The sequence below is a fragment of the Hyperolius riggenbachi genome, chromosome 4 (genome assembly GCF_040937935.1).
Source record: "Hyperolius riggenbachi isolate aHypRig1 chromosome 4, aHypRig1.pri, whole genome shotgun sequence".
Classification (NCBI taxonomy): Eukaryota; Metazoa; Chordata; class Amphibia; order Anura; family Hyperoliidae; genus Hyperolius; species Hyperolius riggenbachi.
In genome coordinates, this window is record NC_090649.1 from 203,138,780 (window position 1) to 203,160,266 (window position 21,487).

The 21,487-nt window shown below is 43.4% G+C and overlaps 1 protein-coding gene across 5 annotated transcripts in view; it reads right to left on the minus strand.

Annotated features, from left to right (window-relative positions):
* The window catches only part of LOC137571707 (receptor-type tyrosine-protein phosphatase beta-like), a 103,636-nt gene that overhangs the window by 10,381 nt on the left and 71,768 nt on the right, over window positions 1-21,487 (minus strand). For all 5 annotated transcript variants that reach the window (XM_068281245.1, XM_068281249.1, XM_068281248.1 and 2 more), the window contains 8 exons: window positions 15,987-16,244; window positions 14,613-14,870; window positions 12,325-12,582; window positions 11,183-11,440; window positions 8,458-8,715; window positions 7,296-7,553; window positions 6,162-6,419; window positions 184-435 (listed from right to left, as the gene is read on the minus strand). In XM_068281245.1, the coding sequence (XP_068137346.1) occupies window positions 184-435; window positions 6,162-6,419; window positions 7,296-7,553; window positions 8,458-8,715; window positions 11,183-11,440; window positions 12,325-12,582; window positions 14,613-14,870; window positions 15,987-16,244 (2,058 nt within the window). The remainder of the gene's footprint in view (window positions 1-183; window positions 436-6,161; window positions 6,420-7,295; window positions 7,554-8,457; window positions 8,716-11,182; window positions 11,441-12,324; window positions 12,583-14,612; window positions 14,871-15,986; window positions 16,245-21,487) is intronic.

Below are 21,487 nucleotides of genomic sequence, written 5' to 3' on the forward strand. Positions count from 1 at the left end.
TCTCATATGGATGTGGAAGCCTGAGCAGCTGGTGGATTTGCATTTTTGTACTAAGGTTAGATCAGCGCATGTATTCTTGTTCCATGCCAAGGAAGAAAGATGGACAGAGAGATTTGGGTCCCAAAGAGGAACTGTCCCTCCAAAAGAGACAGTTGGGAGCTATGTTACACAGCAATCACTTACTTGTGTACTGGGATATTGCTGAGCTGCCTCCAGTGTTGTTACCAGCCAGAGCAAAGACCAGGAAAGTGTAGTTAGATCCAGGTGTCAAATATTGAACTGTAAAGTAATTCAGTATGGTGCTTTCACTGTAGCTTGCATTTTGCTGGAGCTTTACTACATACAAACTCAGGTTTCCAGATGGACTACCCCAGCTTAGAGATACAGAAGTGTCAGTAAAGCTGAGTACTGTCAAGTTTTTCACCACATTCGGCTCTAAAAACAAAGCAAGTAATCAGTTATGGAATACTTATTTTCGCTTTTTTTCTTCTGTTCCTTACTTCAGAAATAACCATGCATACTGCACAAAGCATACCATACATATTGACTACTTGATGGATGTTTATTTTATATCATTTAATATACCAAACACAATGTCTGTATGTATCAATTAAAGTATTCAGTATGGAGTTATAGCAATAAAAGCACCTCTAATTTTCTCCATACAATTTACTAAACAAGTTAAGAAAAAAAATAAGATAAAATTGTTAGAGATTTAACAACATTATTACCTTAAACTTCAGTATAGTAAAACAACCACTAGATGTCACTGTGTGTAAAATATGATGATGATCTTTGTGGGATTGGTGTTTCCTGTATTCTCTATGATCCTCTCTGTTCTAAATAAGCTACATTATCTGATGGTTGTGTAAGATATACCTCTGCATGTTTTTCTTCAGTAAAGAGTTCTAACTTGTTATACTGGGTGCCTATCTGCGTGTTTAGACCACTCTGCTCCATCAAAAATAAAATGAAATGTATTTTTGAAATGGTTTGAAAGCTGGAGGTCAAAGCCCAAGCAAACAATCTGGTATTTTTGATGTTTTACAGATGGGTCGGAGACCCTGACACTACTGATCACTGGTAGCTTACAAGAACTGCTGGATAGGGATATTCCAAAGATTTCAGGAGTACTGGCAGAGACTACTCTGGCTACACAAGCTTGCATTTTTTTTATTATTTCCCCCAATGAAACTCCATACTGGAGGTAAAACATGTATAGCACCACACCATACGAGCAGACAAACTCAGGCAACAATAATTACCTTATATACCTAAATAGGTTAGATAAGCAGGAGGAAAGAGGTCATCGACCTCCAACTAAACTGACTAAGACATTAAAGAACAAAGCTCCCCCTCATTAATCATAAGTAAATAGCAATAAAGCAACAATTATGCATAAGACTTGAGCCTGAGACAAAAGGATCAAAATGGAAAAATCTTTATTCATAACCAACTCAACGTTAAAAACAATTAAAAAGAAGTAGCCAACCAGGGTCATAGGCCCCTAAATAACATTTCATCATAAATTGAGTCACACGTCAGGGTAATCCTGGATAAAACAAATGTTTGCCTGGGGGGATCATGTGGAAAAATGCATAGCGGTGTCCCATTAATTATCTAAATCAATATTGTTATCTAGAGACATCCACTCCACATATAGACCCACAGGGAAACAAACTTAGTATATAAGAATGTAATAAGTATTTATCAGCCTCCACTGGAATTACTACTAAAATAAAGTGCTAGTGCTATATATTATCACCAATCTGTGCTAACAATTAACATCCAAGTATAATATATAATTCATAAATAAACACACAATCCTAACTTCAAAAAAATATCAATAAATAGTGACCAATTCAATATATTAAAACAGTGTGCAAAAAGCAATGAGGTAGATAAGAAGTGAAAAAAACACATTAGCATAGAGGTAGATATAATGAAACAGCAGCATGAGAAAGATGGCGACACAAGGACGTCAATATGAAGTGAGTGATTAACTCAAGTGACGACAAAGACCAGAAGAGAAAGGACATGAGGACTCACCCGATAATAAAGTAGAAAGACCTAGGATGGCTGCAACAGCGCTGCCCGCTGTTCTTATCTACCTCATTGCTTTTTGCACACTGTTTCAATATATTGAATTGTTCACTATTTATTGATGATTTTTTGAAGTTAGGATTGTGTGTTTATTTATGAATTATATATTATACTTGGATGTTAATTGTTAGCACAGATTGGTGATAATATATAGCACTAGCACTTTATTTTAGGAGTAATTCCAGAGAAGGCTGATAAATACTTATTACATTCTTTTATACTAAGTTTGTTTCCCTGTGGGTCTATATGTGGAGTGGATGTCTCTAGATAACAATATTGATTTAGATAATTAATGGGACACCGCTATGCATTTTTCCACATGATCCCCCAGGCAAACAATTGTTTTATCCATAATTACCCTGACATGTGACTCAATTTATGATGAAATGTTATTTAGGGGCCTATGACCCTGGTTGGCTGCTTGTTTTTAATTGTTTTTAACGTTGAGTTGGTTATTAATAAAGATTTTTTCATTTTGATCCTTTTGTCTCAGGCTCAAGTCTTATACATAATTGTTGCTTTATTGCTATTTACTTATGATTAATGAGGGGGAGCTTTGTTCTTTAATGTCTTAGGGAGGTAAAACATGTAGGGATTAGCAGTGGGGATAAGATTCACTTTATGTTCAATAAGGGAACTGCGGCTGTACTGTAGTTCAATGTTTTTCATCCCATGCAAGCTGTCTAGAGACTGAATTGCTGTGCTTCAGTGTTTACAGGGGGCAGTTTATGTGTCCACCTACCATATGAGCAGTTACTCTTCACACACTTACCTAAGTTTTCAAATGTGGCATTAGTTTTTAGTATATGCTAAAGCAAGTTAAGTTTTAGGGCTTCCCAACAGGGAATTTGTGTAAACTTGTTTATACTGCTGACCTTACCATGTATACTGTTTGTGTTTGTTCACCAAGACAATTAAACAAATTGATACCTACAGTGAATATGGACCCAAGTAATGCAAGTAAGTCTTGAACGCACAGAAGAATAAATTAAAACTTGTTTGCCATTCAATGGCAGTTACAGTCCCAGAGAGTTCTGAACATGCCCTGATCCACTGCAGTTACATTCCGAGAGAATTCCACATCTGACTCACTGCAGTAACAATCCAATTAAGTTCTGTGTCTGCCTTGCCTGGACTTGTGTGAGAGATTGGCAGTGATAGGAGTCATATTACAGGCAAGTAGCCTCTGTGTGATGTGGCTGCAATACAGATAAGCTCTCTGCTCCACAGAACCGGGACAAGGTCCTCCAGCACCCAAGGCTGAGACACCAAAGTGCGCCCCTCCATCCTGCCACCCCAGCTGTCACTCACTGATTGCTATTAGACTAAGAGGCGCCACATTGCCCACAACCTCCCCAACACCTTAATATGTAGTTATCTGGCTTGCAGTCCCTGCCATGTTTCCCCTTTTCTTATTTCTTTCTGCTTCAAACACAATTAGGAATGACAGCTGAATGAATTCTGCGCCCCCTCCTACACTGCGCCCTGAGGCTGGAGCCTCTCCAGCCTATGCCTCGGCCCGGCCCTGCTGCTCCATCTCAGGCTATTCTCAGTCTCTCTCCCTCATTCACCCTTGTTTCCCCCTTCCCCTAGTGCAGGCTGGTTGTGTCTTCTTGTCATACAGGAAAGCTAAATAAGTGCAATCCAGGCAAGGCAAATATCTTCTTTCCTCTCTTTCAGCTTTTCTCTCCTATCTGCCTCTCCCCTTTTCTCTGCTCTTTCACTCTCAACTTTGTTATCTTATCCTCACAATTTATTCACCCCAATCTTGTTATTAGTAACCCTAATCTAAAGATTTTTTCACTATGTTCGAATCATATTGGCTTTTCCACCTGTTAGTACTGAAAATGTATGTGGCCTATAGTGTGTCATACTATAGCAAAGTGGGTAGACAGTGATGCACTGCCACTGACTACCAATAAAAAGCATGTAAGCAAGGCAAGGATGGTTCACAACAGTGATGGGAGGGTGGGTGCCGTAACTTTAGGAATTAGCAGAGCAGAGATCATGGTGCCAGGAGGGAGGTTAGTAAAGATGTGTTGCATGACTGGTGGTCTGGTAAAGGGGGAGGGAGGTATCAGAATGGAAAAGGAGTATATGGTGGTGATGGGGAGGACATACATGTGTGAGGGGATGAGCCTTGGGGAATTAAAGTGGCCATACATCTCTCAACTTGACTTGACTTGATCTCTCCACCAACCTTTTCGATAATTATTATTAAATCAGATGAAAATGTGCCACCACAAGCATGCCCAATCGAATATTTGACTGATTTCAGCTGGAGATTGGTTGAATGTATCAATCTGAGATACTGGGAAATCTCAGGCCGATGTGGTCGATCAAGTGCGATAATCACGAACGATGAACACGACGGAAACCCCAGCCAAAGTAACTCAAAATGTATTATATTACTTTACCAGTCACTCTGTCCCTCAAGTGTCTTTGCTGTATTTCCCATTCCCACGTGACTACTGGCATATAGCACGTGAGGCTCGTGTGTGATAATGGGCCTCTAGTTTGTGTTTTCCCTCCAGGCCAAATGGTCCCAGTCCTCCCCTGCTAAGGAGAGAGAAGGCTCTAGGTTCTATGGAGCCTTCCCCTTCTCTTTAAGGTCCCCAAAGTTCCCCTGTAGGCTCCCCCGTTAGCAATCTATGACTGATCGGTCATAGACAGCTCTCTTCAGCTTTGGCTTTGTTAGTCTTCGGAAGCATTCAGGCTCCCGAAGACAGACTGCTCCGCACTGTACACGCACGAACGCCCACTTTCACGCACTCATGCGTGCACCGTACAGTATCGCGTATCTTCAGGAGGACTCAAACTCCCAAAGACTTCCTAAGTCTCCCCCAGTGGAAGATTTGAACGAAGGAGCCTGCAGGTAAACGGGGGGCAGTGAGGAGAATGGGAAGACTCTGTAGGACCCAAAGCATTCCTTCTCCTTGGGTATCTGTATTTTTGTTTTTAAAATGGCTTCAGATTTATTTTAATTATGTGCTAAAATAGTAGTAGACTTTGCTAAAATGTTATTTTAAACAGAAGATGAAAAATGATCTCCTAGGAGAACAAATTTAATAGTTAAAGAGACTCTGAAGCCTACAAAATTACCCATTTTTATCTAGCAGATCTCTTCAGCATTAATGGCAGTGCTGAAATGCCGCTATCCAACAGCAAAACGTGGCCTTAATCACGACCAAATACCAGGGCAAAAATCCACGTCTTTCCAAGTCGTGGATTTTGCTGCCCGGGGAGGCAGAGCTTAGCGCTGTAACTCTGCCTCCATTTGTGTCAATCTCCACGGATTTCCACCTCTCCCCGCCCCTCTCAGTGAAAGAAGACTGAGAGGGGCAGGGGAGAGGTGGCGATCAGCGGGGATTGATGCAAAGAGGGGCAGAGCTATTGCACAAAGCTCTGCCTCTTCCAGGAAGGAGCCCTGAAATTTGCCCCGGGAATTGGGGTGATTAAGGCCATGTTTTGCCACAGGAATGCGGTATTTCAGCACTGCCACTAATGCTGAAGAGGTCTTCCTAATAAAAACAGGTAATTTTGTAGGCTTCAGACGGAATAAGAGAATACGTTCCATGTTCTATTTACCTTTAGCAAAACACATACTATTATTTAATTTTATCAGTTTATTTTCACTTCGGATTTGTTTTAATCCATCATAAAGATTATTTCTACATCATTGATCTGTGAAAGCACACCTGAACTGAGAGAGGTATGATATTTAGTTTTCTGCACTTCGCATGCTGGTCTCATAGGGTTTGTATTGAGCCAAACCGCATTGCAGCGCGACTGCAAGAACATGCAGGTGTATGTTGTGCGGCAATTGCACCGCATGGCGGCAAAGCGGCCAGTGGAGATGGTACCTTAAACAATGCCTATTGCCTGACAGTCCTACTACACCCCTATTTCCAATACTGATAGCCATAGACCCTGCACATGCATGCTGTTACGGTGTTTACTGACTTAATACCAACATTGTCTGCTACATTTCTTTTTGTCCACAGCAAATGCCCTACTGAAAAATACATTCAACCTCTTCAATTTTGGTAAAGACTCACTTGTGTATGCTGGTATATTAGAAGCGGCTCCTGTTACATTTTCACCCACAACAGCAGAGACCAGAAAGTTGTAGTAATTTCCAGGTGTCAGGCCTACAATGGTGTCATATGTTGTAGTCACGGTTTTGCTGAAAGATGGCTGTGATGGAATCTGGATTAAATATACAGTGGCATTTCCATCTGGTTTCTCCCAGCTCAGAGACACAGAAGTGGTGGTGGTGTTATTGTTTATCTTTAGGTTCTTGACTATTCCAGGCACTAAAATGAAACACATCATTAGCTGATTACTAGAAATGCATAAATGAGAGTCAATAATCAAGATACACCTCAGGTCAGGTTGATATCTACGGGTGGTGGTTGATTCACAAATCAGAATCAGTGAGCTTCATTAACATAATTTTAGTGCTGCATCAATTATCTTTTTAATCCTCCTTCCCACAGCAGAGGTAAGCTGTTTCATTCACTGCAGCCCTAAATGCTTTTTATGCAAACACTAGTAAAAAGGCACATTTGTTAAAAAACGGGTGCTAGGCCACGCCTGCTACTGCCCGCAACACTCGCGCAGATACGCTCGCCTGTAACCACCGCTGTGCGAAGTATATGCACACAGGGAGATGTTGCTTGCTTGGCAGTTGGAAAAAGCTGGTATTTCCCACAATGCAATGAGGTTCACAGACTGTCAGGACTGGAAGCACGGACACAGGGACACGGGAGAACGCAAAGACAGGGGTTTTATTATAAAGGATTTTAATGTGGAAATACTGCTGACCAAGGTCAGGAAGCCAATTTGCAGTTGTTAACTGATAATAAAACAGTAGGATGGGCAGGAACGTTGGCAGGAAAGCACAAGCACACAAATTCCTCAAAAAATCCAAATTACAGGACAACTGAAGTGAGAGGGATATGGAGGCTGCCATATGTATTACCTTTTTAGCAATACCAGTTGCTGGACAGTCCTGCTGATCTTCTGCCTCTAATACCTTCAGCCACAGATCTTAAACAAGCATGCAGCAGGTCAGGTATTTCTGACATTATTGTCAGATCTGACAAGATTAGCTGCATGCCTGTTCCTGGTTATTGCTGTGTGCAAATGACAAAAATACATTCAACCCATCAATTTTGGTAAAGACTCACTTGTGTATACTGGTATATTAGAAGCGGCTCCTGTTACATTTTCGCCCACAACAGCAGAGACCAGAAAGTTGTAGTAATTTCCAGGTGTCAGGCCTACAATGGTGTCATATGTTGTAGTCACGGTTTTGCTGAAAGATGGCTGTGATGGAATCTGGATTAAATATACAGTGGCATTTCCATCTGGTTTCTCCCAGCTCAGAGACACAGAAGTGGTGGTGGTGTTATTGTTTATCATTAGGTTCTTGACTATTCCAGGCACTAAAATGAAAGACATCATTAGCTGATTACTAGCAATGCATAAATAAGAGTCAATAATCAAGATACACTTCAGGTCAGGTTGATATCTACGGGTGGTGGTTGATTTACAAATCAGAATCAGTGATCTTTCTTAAAGAGACTCTGTAACATCAAAAACCTCCCCTGGGGGGTACTCACCTCGGGTGGGGGAAGCCATTATTATTAGATCTGACAAGATTAGCTACATGCCTGTTTCTGGTTACTGCTGTGATTCAGACACTACGGCAGCCTAACAGACCAGCAGTCCTTCCAGGCAACTGGTATTGCTTAAAAGGAGATACATATGGCAGCCTCCATATCCCTCTCACTACAGTTGCCCTTTAAAGTAAATCCGAGGTGAAAATAAACTGATGAGATAAACAAATCTATTTATTTTCCTACCCTTAAAATGACTTTTTTGAGTATCTCAAGGTTTTATTTTATATTTAAACATTTAGAAAGTAGGTTGAATGTTTGAATGTCTTTTTTTAATGGCAGCCTATTAAGTGTCCCAAAGTTAGAAAAAGGTCAATAGTTCATGTATTTTATCTTTTCCTGCCCTCAGAAATTGTATTCTTCCAGGAAAGCTTTTATGGTTGTAATTTTCTTATCAGTAAAGTTTACTATATTCCCGACAAGGAACCGACAAGACAGAAGCCGTAATATCCATGACTAAAGATTAACTCTTTCAGGCAGAAAAATAAACAATGCAAGATTGCCTGGCAGTCCTGCCACACCTCTATTTCTAATACTTAGCCATAGACCCTGAACAAGCATACTGTTACGGTGTTTACTGACTTACTGCCAACATTGCCTGCTACATTTTATTTTTCCAAAGCAAATGGCAAAAATACATTCAACCCCATCAATTTTGGTAAAGACTCACTTGTGTATACTGGTATATTAGAGGCGGCCCCTGTTACATTTTCACCTACAACAGCAGAGACCAGAAAGTTGTAGTAATTTCCAGGTGTCAGGCCTACAATGGTGTCATATGTTGTAGTCACGGTTTTGCTGAAAGATGGCTGTGATGGAATCTGGATTAAATATACAGTGGCATTTCCATCTGGTTTCTCCCAGCTCAGAGACACAGAAGTGGTGGTGGTGTTATTGTTTATCATTAGGTTCTTGACTATTCCAGGCACTAAAATGAAACACATCATTAGCTGATTACTAGCAATGCATAAATGACAGTCAATAATCAAGATACACCTCAGGTCAGGTTGATATCTACGGGTGGTGGTTGATTTACAAATCAGAATCAGTGAGCTTTATTAACATAATGTTAGTGCTGCTTCAATTATCTTTTGAATTCTCCTTTCCACAGCAGAGGTAAGCTGTTTCATTCACTGCAGCCCTAAATGCTTTTTATGCATCTACTAGTAAACAGGCCCACCAGTTAAAAAAAACGAGCGCTAGGCCACGCCCGCTACTTCCCGCAACACTCGCGCAGACACGCTTGCCCGTAACCACCTCTGTCCGAAGTATATGCACACAGGGAGATGTTGCTTGCTTGGCAGTTGGAAAAAGCTGGTATTTCCCACAATGCAATGAGGTTCACACACTGTCAAGTCTGGAAGCACGGACACAGGGACACAGGAGAACGCAAAGACAGGGGTTTTATTATAATGGATTTTAATGTGGAAATACTGCTGACCAAAGTTGTGAAGCCAATTTGCAGTTGTTAACTGAAAATAAAACAGTAAGATGGGCAGGAACATTGGCAGGAAAGCACAAGCACACAAATCCCTCAAACATTTCAAATTAAAAGACAACTGAAGTGAGAGGAATATGGAGGATGCCATATTTATTACCTTTTAAGCAATACCAGTTGCTGGACAGTCCTGCTGATCTTCTGCCTCTAATACCTTCAGCCATACTTTTTGAACAAGCATGCGGGAGATCAGGTGTTTCTGACATTATTGTCAGATCTGACAAGATTAGCTGCATTCCTGTTTCTGGTTACTGCTGTGATTCAGACACTACGGCAGCCTAATAGACCAGCAGTCCTTCCAAGCAACTGGTATTGCTTAAAAGACAATAAATATGCAGCCTCCATATCCCTCTCACTACAGTTGCCTTTTAACCTCCTTAGTGGTATGCCCGACACTGTGTCGGGCATACCGCTCTGTGGCCCCCATGAATAAACAAATTTGCCTAATGGCTGTAAATCCTTTAGCTAGCACTAGGCTAGCTAGTAAGAGCCTCCGGCACCCCTGGATCCCCACCCATCCCCCGGGATCCCTCTGTTTATACGTTACCCCTCCCAGGATCCAGCTATCGCGCAGCCTCCCGGCACAGCTCCGGTCTCTCTATAGGGAGGATTGGGTTTGCGCATGACGTCATGCCGTCGGCGACATCATGATGTGATCTGCGATCCTCCCCATAGTGAAGACCGGAGCTGTCCGGGGAGGCTGTGCCGATCGCTGGATCCAGGCTGGGTAATGTATAAACGGGGGAGCGGCGGTGATCTGGGGGTGCCGGAGACTTCTTCTAGCTAGCCTAGTGCTAGCTAGAGGATTTATAGCCATTTAGCACAAATATTAAAAAATCGGGCGATAAATAATAAAACCTCCTGAGCGGCGTAACGCTCAGGAGGTTAAAGTACACCCGAGGTGAAAATAAACTGATGAGATAAACAAATCTATTTATCTTCCTAATCCTAAAAATGACATTTTTGAGTATCTCAAGGGTTTATTTTATATCTAAACATTTAGAAAGTAGGTTGAATGTTTTAATGTCTTTAACCAATGGCAGCCTATTAAAGAGAACCCGAGGTGGGGTTCTGACTTTGCAATCCACATACAGAGGCTGGGTCTGCCTATACAGCCCAGCCTCTGTTGCTATCCCAATCCCCTCTAAGTTCCCCCTGCGCTCTGCAATTCCCCATAAATCACAGCCGTGCTGTGCGGGCTGTGTTTACATCTGTACTGTCACTCTGCGTGCTCCCCCCTGCCTCCTGCATAGCTCCGGTCCCGCCCGCGTCCCTTCCCTCCAATCAGCGGGGTGGGAAGGGACGTGGGCGGGGACCGGAGCTCTGCAGGAGACGGGGGAAGCAGCAGACTGACAGTACAGAGATAAACACAGCCCACTGCGACATGCTGTGTGTCGACAGCGCGGCTGTGATTTATGGGGGATAGCAGGGCTTGGGGGGGGGGCTTAGGGGGGATTTAAATAGCAACAGAGACTGAGCAGTATAGGCAGACCCAGCCTCTGTATGTGGATTGCATTTTTAGAACCCACCTTGGGTTCTCTTTAAGTGTCCCAGAGTCAGAAAAAGGTCAATAGTTCAAGTATTTTGTCTTTCCCTGCCCTCAGAAGTTGTATTCTTCCAGGAAAATTTTTATGGTTGTAATTTTCTTATCAGTGATGTTTACTATTTTCCCGACAAGGTACCGATAACACAGAAGCCGTCATATCCATGACTAGAAATTAACTCTTTCAGACGGAAAAATATATAATGTAGATTGCCTGGCAGTCCTGCCACACCTTTATTTCGAATGCTTTTAGCCATAGACCATGAACACGCATGCTGTTACGGTGTTTACTAACTTGATGCCAACATTGCCTGCTACATTTTATTTTGTCCTTCAATTTTGGTAAAGACTCACATGTGTATACTGGTATATTAGAGGCGGCTCCTGTTACATTTTCACCCACAACAGCAGAGACCAGAAAGGTGTAGTAATTTCCAGGTGTCAGGCCTACAATGGTGTCATATGTTGTAGTCACAGTTTTGCTGAAAGATGGCTGTGATGGAATCTGGATTAAATATACAGTGGCATTTCCATCTGGTTTCTCCCAGCTCAGAGACACAGAAGTGGTGGTGGTGTTATTGTTTATCTTTAGGTTCTTGACTATTCCAGGCACTAAAATGAAACACATCATTAGCTAATTACTAGAAATGCATAAATGAGAGTCAATAATCAAGATACACCTCAGGTCAGGTTGATATCTACGGGTGGTGGTTGATTCACAAATCAGAATCAGTGAGCTTCATTAACATAATGTTAGTGCTGCATCAATTATCTTTTTAATCCTCCTTCCCACAGCAGAGGTAAGCTGTTTCATTCACTGCAGCCCTAAATGTTTTTTATGCAAACACTAGTAAAAAGGCACATTTGTTAAAAAACGGGTGCTAGGCCACGCCCGCTACCGCCCGCAACACTCGCGCAGATACGCTCGCCTGTAACCACCGCTGTACGAAGTATATACACACAGGGAGATGTTGCTTACTTGGCAGTTGGTAAAAGCTGGTATTTCCCACAATGCAATGAGGTTCACAGACTGTCAGGACTGGAGGCACGGACATAGGGACACAGGACAACACAAAGACAGGGGTTTTATTATAAAGGATTTTAATGTGGAAATACTGCTGACCAAGGTCAGGAAGCCAATTTGCAGTTGTTAACTGATAATAAAACAGTAGGATGGGCAGGAACGTTGGCAGGAAAGCACAAGCACACAAATCCCTCAAAAAATCCAAATGAAAGGACAACTGAAGTGAGAGGGATATGGAGGCTGCCATATGTATTACCTTTTTAGCAATACCAGTTGCTGGACAGTCCTGCTGATCTTCTGCCTCTAATACCTTCAGCCACAGATCTTGAACAAGCATGCAGCAGGTCAGGTATTTCTGACATTATTGTCAGATCTGACAAGATTAGCTGCATGCCTGTTCCTGGTTATTGCTGTGTGCCTGTGTGCAAATGACAAAAATACATTCAACCCATCAATTTTGGTAAAGACTCACTTGTGTATACTGGTATATTAGAAGCGGCTCCTGTTACATTTTCACCCACAACAGCAGAGACCAGAAAGTTGTAGTAATTTCCAGGTGTCAGGCCTACAATGGTGTCATATGTTGTAGTCACGGTTTTGCTGAAAGATGGCTGTGATGGAATCTGGATTAAATATACAGTGGCATTTCCATCTGGTTTCTCCCAGCTCAGAGACACAGAAGTGGTGGTGGTGTTATTGTTTATCTTTAGGTTCTTGACTATTCCAGGCACTAAAATGAAAGACATCATTAGCTGATTACTAGCAATGCATAAATGAGAGTCAATAATCAAGATACACTTCAGGTCAGGTTGATATCTACGGGTGGTGGTTGATTTACAAATCAGAATCAGTGAGCTTCATTAACATAATGTTAGTGCTGCTTCAATTATCTTTTTAGATCTCCTTTCCACAGCAGAGGTAAGCTGTTTCATTCACTGCAGCCCTAAATGCATTTTATGCATATACTAGTAAAAAGGCTTAGTTGTTAAAAAACGAGCGCTAGGCCACGGCCGCTACCCCTCGCGACACCCGCGCAGACACGCTCGCCCGTAACCACCATTGTACGAAGTATTTGTATGTAGGACAGAGGCGCCAGCAGGATAAAAGTCAATAAAATTTTTAAAAATTGATTGGAGGAAGTGGTGGGCTTGCCTCCCAAAAGCAGACACGAGATCCTGTCTTCATATAAATCAATACATTTATTATACGGTACCCCAAAAACAGTGCAACGCGTTTCGCAGGCCCAGCCCGCTTCATCAGGCAAAAAAAGTGGGGACAAAACAGAATTTCGTCAAAAGCAGGTGTAGCGCCTTGTACGAAGTATATGCACACAGGGAGATGTTGCTTGTTTCGCAGTTGGAGAAAGCTGTTATTTCCCACAATGCAATAAAGGTTCACAGGGGGAGATTTATCAACGCATTACCGACCAGTTGCTGGACATTCCTGCTGATCTTCTGCCTCTAATACCTTCAGCCACAGATCTTGAACAAGCATGCAGCAGGTCAGGTGTTTCTGACATTATTGTCAGATCTGACAAGATTAGCTGCATGTCTGTTTCTGGTTTCTGCTGTGATTCAGACACTACGGCAGCCTAACAGACCAGCAGTCCTTCCAGGCAACTGGTATTGCTTAAAAGGAGATAAATATGGAAGCCTCCATATCCCTCTCACTACAGTTGTCCTTTAATGTAAACCCGAGGTGAAAATAAACTGATGAGATAAATCTATTTATCTTCCTACTCCTAAAAATGAAATTTTTGAGTATCTCAAGGGTTTATTTTATATTTAAACATTTAGAAAGTAGGTTGAATGATTTAATGGCTTTAATCAATGACAGCCTATTAAGTGTCCCAAAGTTAGAAAAAAGGTCAATAGTTCATGTATTTTATCTTTCCCTGCCCTCAGAAGTTGTATTCTTCCAGAAAACTTTTATGGTTGTAATTTTCTTATCAATGATGTTTACTATATTCCCAACAAGGTGCCAACAAGACAGAAGCCGTAATATCCATGCTTAGAAATTAACTCTTTCAGGGGGAAAAATAAATAATGCCAATTGCCTGGCAGTCCTGCCAAATCTCTATTTCTAATACTTTTAGCCATAGACCGTATACAAGCATGCTGTTACAGTGTTTACTGACTTAAAGGGACTCCGAGCAGTGCAGAAACTATGGAAAGATGCATATCATTTTAAAGCTCTCTTTCTCCTCTTTCCAATGATATATAAATCGCCGCCCTACGCCTTTTAGTTTTCGCTATTTTCGCGATTGAAAAATTAAAAATAGAGAAAACTAAAAGGCGTAGGGCGACGATTTAGGGGTCGTCAGAAAGAGGAGAAAGAGAGCTTTACAATGATATCCATCTTTCCATAGTTACATTGTATTACACAGGGCGACTTTTTCTGCTGAATGGAACTGCTGACTTTGAGAAAAAGTCGCCCTGTGTAATACAATGTAACTCTTTCTCCTCTTTCTGACGACCCCTAAATCGTCGCCCTACGCCTTTTAGTTTTCTCTATTTTCGCGATTGAAATTGCCGCGGCCGCGATTTTGATCGCGAAAATAGCGAAAACTAAAAGGCGTAGGGTGGCAGTTTATCTATCATTGGAAAGAGGAGAAAGAGAGCTTTAAAATGATATGCATCTTTTCATAGTTTTTGCACTGCTCGGTGTCCCTTTAATGCCAACATTGCCTGCTACATTTTATTATTTCCAGAGCAAATGGCAAAAATACATTCAACCCCATCAATTTTGGTAAAGACTCACTTGTGTATACTGGTATATTAGAGGCGGCTCCTGTTACATTTTCACCCACAACAGCAGAGACCAGAAAGTTGTAGTAATTTCCAGGTGTCAGGCCTGCAATGGTGTCATATGTTGTGGTCACGGTTTTGCTGAAAGATGGCTGTGATGGAATCTGGATTAAATATACAGTGGCATTTCCATCTGGTTTCTCCCAGCTCAGAGACACAGAAGTGGTGGTGGTGTTATTGTTTATCATTAGGTTCTTGACTATTCCAGGCACTAAAATGAAAGACATCATTAACTGGTTACTAGCAATGCATAAATGAGAGTTAATAATTAAGATACACCCCAGGTCAGGTTGATATCTACGGGTGGTGGTTGATTCACAAATCAGAATCAGTGAGCTTCATTAACATGTTAGTGCTGCTTCAATTATCTTTTTAATTCTCCTTTCCACAGCAGAGGTAAGCTGTTTCATTCACTGCAGCCCTAAATGCTTTTTATGCATATACTAGTAAACAGGCCCGCCTGTTAAAAAACGAGCGCTAGGCCACGGCCGTTCAACCCCCCCACCCCACGACACCGGCGCAGACACGCTCGCCAGTAACCACCGCTGTACGAAGTATATGCACACAGGGAGATGTTACTTGCTTGGCAGTTGGAAAAAGCTGGTATTTTCCACAATGCAATGAGGTTCACGGACTGTCAGGTCTGGAAGCACGGACACAGGGACACAGGAGGATGCAGAGACAGGGGTTGTATTATAAAGGAGTTTAATGTGGAAATACTGCTGACCAAGGTCAGGAAGCCAATTTGCAGTTAACTGAAAATAAAACCGTAAGATGGGCAGAAACGTTGGCAGGAAAGCACAAGCACACAAATCCCTCAAAAATTCCAAATTAAAGGACAACTGAAGTGAGAGGGATATGGAGGCTGCCATATTTAGTACCTTTTAAGCAATACCAGTTGCTGGACAGTCCTGCTGATCTTCTGCCTCTAATACCTTCAGCCACAGATCTTGAACAAGCATGCAGAAGGTCTGCAACTGGTATTGCTTAAAAGGAGATAAATATGGAAGCCTCCATATCCCTCTCACTACAGTTGTCCTTTAAAGTAAACCCGAGGTGAAAATAAACTGATGAGATAAACACATCTATTTATCTTCCTACTCCTAAAAATGACTTTTTTGAGTATCTCAAGGGGTTATTATATATTTAAACATTTAGAAAGTAGGTTGAATGTTTTAATGTCTTTAATCAATGACTGCCTATTAAGTGTCCCAAAGTTAGAAACAGGGCAATAGTTCATGTATTTTATCTTTCCCTGCCCTCAGAAAAGGACAGCAAATAGCAAATGGCAAAAATACATTCAACCCCAATTTGGTAAAAGACTCACTTGTGTATACTGGTATATTTGAGGCGGCCCCTGTTACATTTTCACCCACAACAGCAGAGACCAGAAAGTTGTAGTAATTTCCAGGTGTCAGGCCTACAATGGTGTCATATGTTGTGGTCACGGTTTTGCTGAAAGATGGCTGTGATGGAATCTGGATTAAATATACAGTGGCATTTCCATCTGGTTTCTCCCAGCTCAGAGACACAGAAGTGATGGTGGTGTTATTGTTTATCATTAGGTTCTTGACTATTCCAGGCACTAAAATGAAACACATAATTAACTGATTACTAGCAATGCATAAATGAGAGTCAATAATCAAGATACACCTCAGGCCGGGTTGATATCTACAGGTGGTGGTTGATTCACAAATCAGAACCAGTGAGCTTCATTAACAGGGGCACCTTAACCTACAGACCACCCAGGCAGCGGCTTGGAGTGGCTTTGATGGGGAAAGGCGCAATAAATTACTGCAGTCCAAGGGGAAATAAAAATTCCGGTCCTGAAAGGGACTGGAGAGAAATAGATTTCCTTCTGTTTTAAGAAGGCAAATTACACCAAGCTTTGCTTTTTTAGTAGGAGGGCATTTTGGTTCCTTTAATCCCCCTATACATTCCTAGTAGCTTGGGTCACCCTGAGCTGCTTGGTTACTCTGCTCTTTTCACAAATAGCCTTCTGCTAAGTCACTGATAAAGAATCATTCAGAGTTCAGATTTATAGATACTCCCTAAGAAGAAGGTGTCTGGTTTATAGCTGTTCTCTGCCCCTCCACCCTGAGCCTCAGGGCCGGCCCGCTCATGAGACGGGGTGAAACTTTTGCCTCAGGCAGCAAATTTCTAGGGGCGGCATCTGCCCGTCGGTGGGTGCGGAGAGCCGGCCGCCCAGCTGGAGGGGTAGCGGGCAGGACGGGGGTATTGGGCCTAGCGGCGGGGAGGGGGGGTCGGACCCCCGCCTCCCTCGCCTGGGTCCCCCGTCCTCCGCTCCCCTCCAGCCTTAAATACATCAGAAGCGCAACTCATAAGAGGCAGTGGGCGGGGAGGACTCACCTCTTCCTCGATCCAGCGTGCGCTCCACTGACGTCACTTCCTGCAACGCCGCCCACTGTATTGTAAATGGACGGCGCTGCAGGAAGGGACGTCAGTGGAGCGCACGCTGGATCGAGCGAGGAAGAGGTGAGTCCTCCCCGCCCACTGCCTCTTACGAGAGTTGCGCTTCTGATGTATTTAAGGCTGGAGGGGAGCGGAGGACGGGGGACCCAGGCGAGGGAGGGGGGGTCCGACCCCCCTCCCTGCCGCTAGGCCCAATACCCCCGCCCTGCCCGCTACCCCTCCAGCTCGGCGGCGGCAGCAATCATTTTTTCAAAATTTGCCTCAGGCGGCAAAAAGTCTAGGGCCGGCCCTGCTGAGCCTGAGTGACTGACTGACATTTAAGGGTATGTAGAGAAAGTTTTCTACGCTCACAAGTGTTTTTAGGAATGCATCTAATAAGGATTCATAGAAAGATTTGAGACAGTCCCTCACTATTCAGTGTACAGAGGTGACAGCGCCCTGCCCCCAAATGTTACTGAGTCTGCAGAGCGAGGGAGACAAACAAACAAACAGTAAACTCTGCAGACAGCCCTGTGCTCTGCTAGAATGTCTGGCATGTCTAGATGTCAGGACGCTCGCCATGACTAGCTATGGAGCGGTAGGATCATCTGATCCTCTCCCCTCTGGGACACACAGGCTGCACTTCTCCCTGAATTCACAAGGACAGTGTTTGAAGTGTGTAATGGACACATTGGGAGTTGCAGGTTTTGTCTTTCATTGTGAGAGAGTGAATAGGAGGGCAGCATCTAAAGCTCAAACAATGATAATGGACATGTAAGCAATGTGTGTAATTACATCCATCACTACTTATAATTGAAGCTGGCATAATAATGTATTTCCATTAATGCTGTATGTTTGCCCTCTCTCTAATGCTATGTACCACCTCACGATTTTTCCAACGATTTTCCCGATGTCCATCAATTTTTTTTTTGAGCGACAAGTATTCATTTACACGATGTCGTAACATCGCTTAACGTTGTGTGGTGAAAAGTGACCGTCACTGAGGATCGGATCTTTAAGATCTTTGACGACACCCCGTAAAGTACTGCGGTCACTTGACTTCTCGTTCGCGCCCGTCCTGTAATGTCATGTGACATCTCGCATACCCGCTGGCAGGAAGATGAATCGCTGGACGCTTGTCATGAGGGGACACCTCGCTGGATCCATCTTCCTGTGTTGTTGCAGTCACTGTGGTGAGTGTGAAGCTTATCTTTGCTCGCCCTCGCCCTCTGCTAATGCTCCCTCTCCCACTGTCTCTCTGGCCAAACAACTGCTACTTGGGGAACAATGTGCACAACTATGTACACTAGTCTGAGCACTCTTCAGAGGAGCCCGTAGCATTTGGAACTATTATTGTGTATTTATGTAGCACTGACATCTTCAGCACTTTACAGAGTACATAGTCATGTCACTGACTGCTCACTGGAGCTTACAATTTAATCCCTACCATAGTCAAACTGTAATGTCCGACCATATTATTATCATGTATTTATATAGCACTGACATCTTCTGCAGCACTTTACAGAGTACATAGTCATGTCACTGACTGTCCCCAGAGGAGCTCACAATCTAATCCAACCATAGTCATAGTCTAATGTCCTACCATATTATTATTATGTATTTATATAGCACTGACATCTTCTGCAGCACATTACACAGTACATAGTCATGTCACTGACTGTCCTCAGAGGAGCTCACAATCTAATCCTACCATAGTCATAGTCTAATGTCCTACCATATTATTATTATGTATTTATATAGCACTGACATCTTCTGCAGCACATTACACAGTACATAGTCATGTCACTGACTGTCCTCAGAGGAGCTCACAATCTAATCCTACCATAGTCATAGTCTAATGTCCTACCATATTATTATTATGTATTTATATAGCACTGACATCTCCTGCAGCACTTTACAGAGTACATAGTCATGTCACTGACGGTCCTCAGAGGAGCTCACAATCTAATCCCTACCACAGTTATAGTCTAATATTTTCAATATAGGATTGTTTTGGGGTAAACCAGTTGACTTATTAGTATGTTTTTTAGGATGTAGGAAATGTCTGAAGTGTTTGAAGACAGAAACTCCATGCAGATTTTGCCCTGGCCAATGTTCAAGCCTAGGACTCAGCACTAAAATGCAGTAGTGCTACCCACTGAGCCTCTATTCTACTCATAGATATCTGCTCATCCATGTCATCAATTCTGACCAGGGCCGGCCCTACACTTTTTGGCGCCTGAGGCAAATTTTGAAAAAATTGCCACCCCCGCCGCCCCACCCACCCCCCCGGGGGCCGCTCTGGGGGCCCCCCGAGCTGGAGGGGTAGCTGGCAGGACGAGGGTATTGGGCCTAGCGGCGGGGAGGGGGGTCGGACCCCCCCTCCCTCGCCTGGGTCCCCCGATCTGCGCTCCCCTCCAGCCTTAAATAGAAGCAGCCGCTATTTGTAAGAGGCACGGGCGGGGAGGACTCACCTCTTCCCAGCGTGCGCTCCACTGACGTCACTTCCTGCAGCGTTGCAGGAAGTGACGTCAGTGGAGCGCACGCTGGAACGAGGAAGAGGTGAGTCCTCCCTGCCCGTGCCTCTTACAAATAGCGGCTGCTTCTATTTAAGGCTGGAGGGGAGCACAGATCGGGTGACCCAGGCGAGGGAGGGGGGGGGTCCGACCCCCCTCCCCGCCGCTAGGCCCAATACCCCCATCCTGCCAGCTACCCCTCCAGCTCGGCGGCCGGCTCCCCACACCCACGGACGGGCGGGTGCCGCCCCTGAAAATGTGCCGCCTGAGGCAAAAGTTTCACCCCGTCTCATGAGCCGGCCGGCCCTGATTCTGACCCTCTACTACCCTTCCTCCCTCCATTCTACTTCTCTTCTCTTGTATCACTTACACTACAGACACACTGTGCTTATCTCCAGAATGGATTATGAATCAAACTATTAGGCCCAGTGCACACCAAAACTGCTAGCAGATCCTCAAAACGCTAGCGGTTTTTGGAGCAGATTTCAGAGCGATTCTAGGCATATTTAGAGACATTTTCCAAACATGTCGAGCGTTTTTGTGAAGCAGATTACAAATATTGTTACAGTAAAAGCTGTTACTAAACAGCTTCTGCAACAAAAACGCCTGGAAATCCGCTCTGATCTAGCGTTTTTCAGAGCGGTTTGCATTTTTCCTATACTTTACATTGAGGCAGAATCGCTTCTGCAAACCGCAAATGTGCAGCAGGAGGCACGTTTGTGGTTTGCTAAAAACCTCAAACCGCTGGTGTGCGCCATCCCATTGAAATACATTAGCCAAGCATTTTCACAGACAGATGTGGTTGGAGGATCGCTGCTAAAACCGCTCGGTGTGCACTGGGCCTTAAACCACCTTACCATATCAGCCCTTCAATGTCATGATATACCCACTCTAGTCCTACCCTAACAGGTGGTAACATATTTGCATATCTCATAATGTTTGTGAAAAATTATTTTGAAAGTAAGAATGTCTTGCTTGATAATCTGATCTTGCAATGTGACTGCCATTGGAACTTGTAGTGTGGATGCTGTATTTATTTGAGGTGCATACTGGCAGCATGTGCTGTATGGCATACAATGCTGATCATCCACAAGGCAAACTTAGGCAGCTGCCTAGGGTCTAGAGAGAGTTTAGGGGCCTGGTGGTTGCTAGCCCCCACCAAATCTAACTAAATAAGCCAGGTGACCATCAGTGGACCCGCTCTCCCGAACCAACCGCTGTCTAAAGCATATGCACACAGGGAGATATTGCTTGCTTGGCAGTTGGAAAAATCTGTTATTTCCCACAATGCAATGAGGTTCACAGACAGCAAACTGTCAGGCCTGGATGCACTGACACAGGGGGATGCAGAGACAGGGGTTTTATTATCAAGGATTTTAATGTGGAAATACTGCTGACCAAGGTCAGGAAGCCAATTTGCAGTTGTTAACTGTAAATAAATCAGTAAGATGGGCAGGAATGTTAGCAAGAAAACACAAGCACACAAATCCCTCACACATTCCAAATTAAAGGACAACTGAAGTGAGAGGGATATGGAGGCCATATAGGGATATGGAGGGATATGGAGGCCATATTTGTAACCTTTTAAGCAATACTAGTTGCTGGACAGTCCTGCTGATCTTCTGCCTCTAAGACTTTTAGCCACAGATCTTGAACAAGCATGCAGAAGGTCAGATGTTTCTGACATTATTGTCAGATCTGACAAGATTAGCTACATGCCTGTTTCTGGTTACTGCTGTGATTCAGACACTACAGCAGCCTAACAGACCAGCAGTCCTTCCAGGCAACTGGTATTGCTTAAAAGGAGATAAATATGCAGCCTCCATATCCCTCTCACTACAGTTGTCCTTTAATGTAAACACGAGGTGAAAATAAACTGATGAGATAAACAAATCTATTT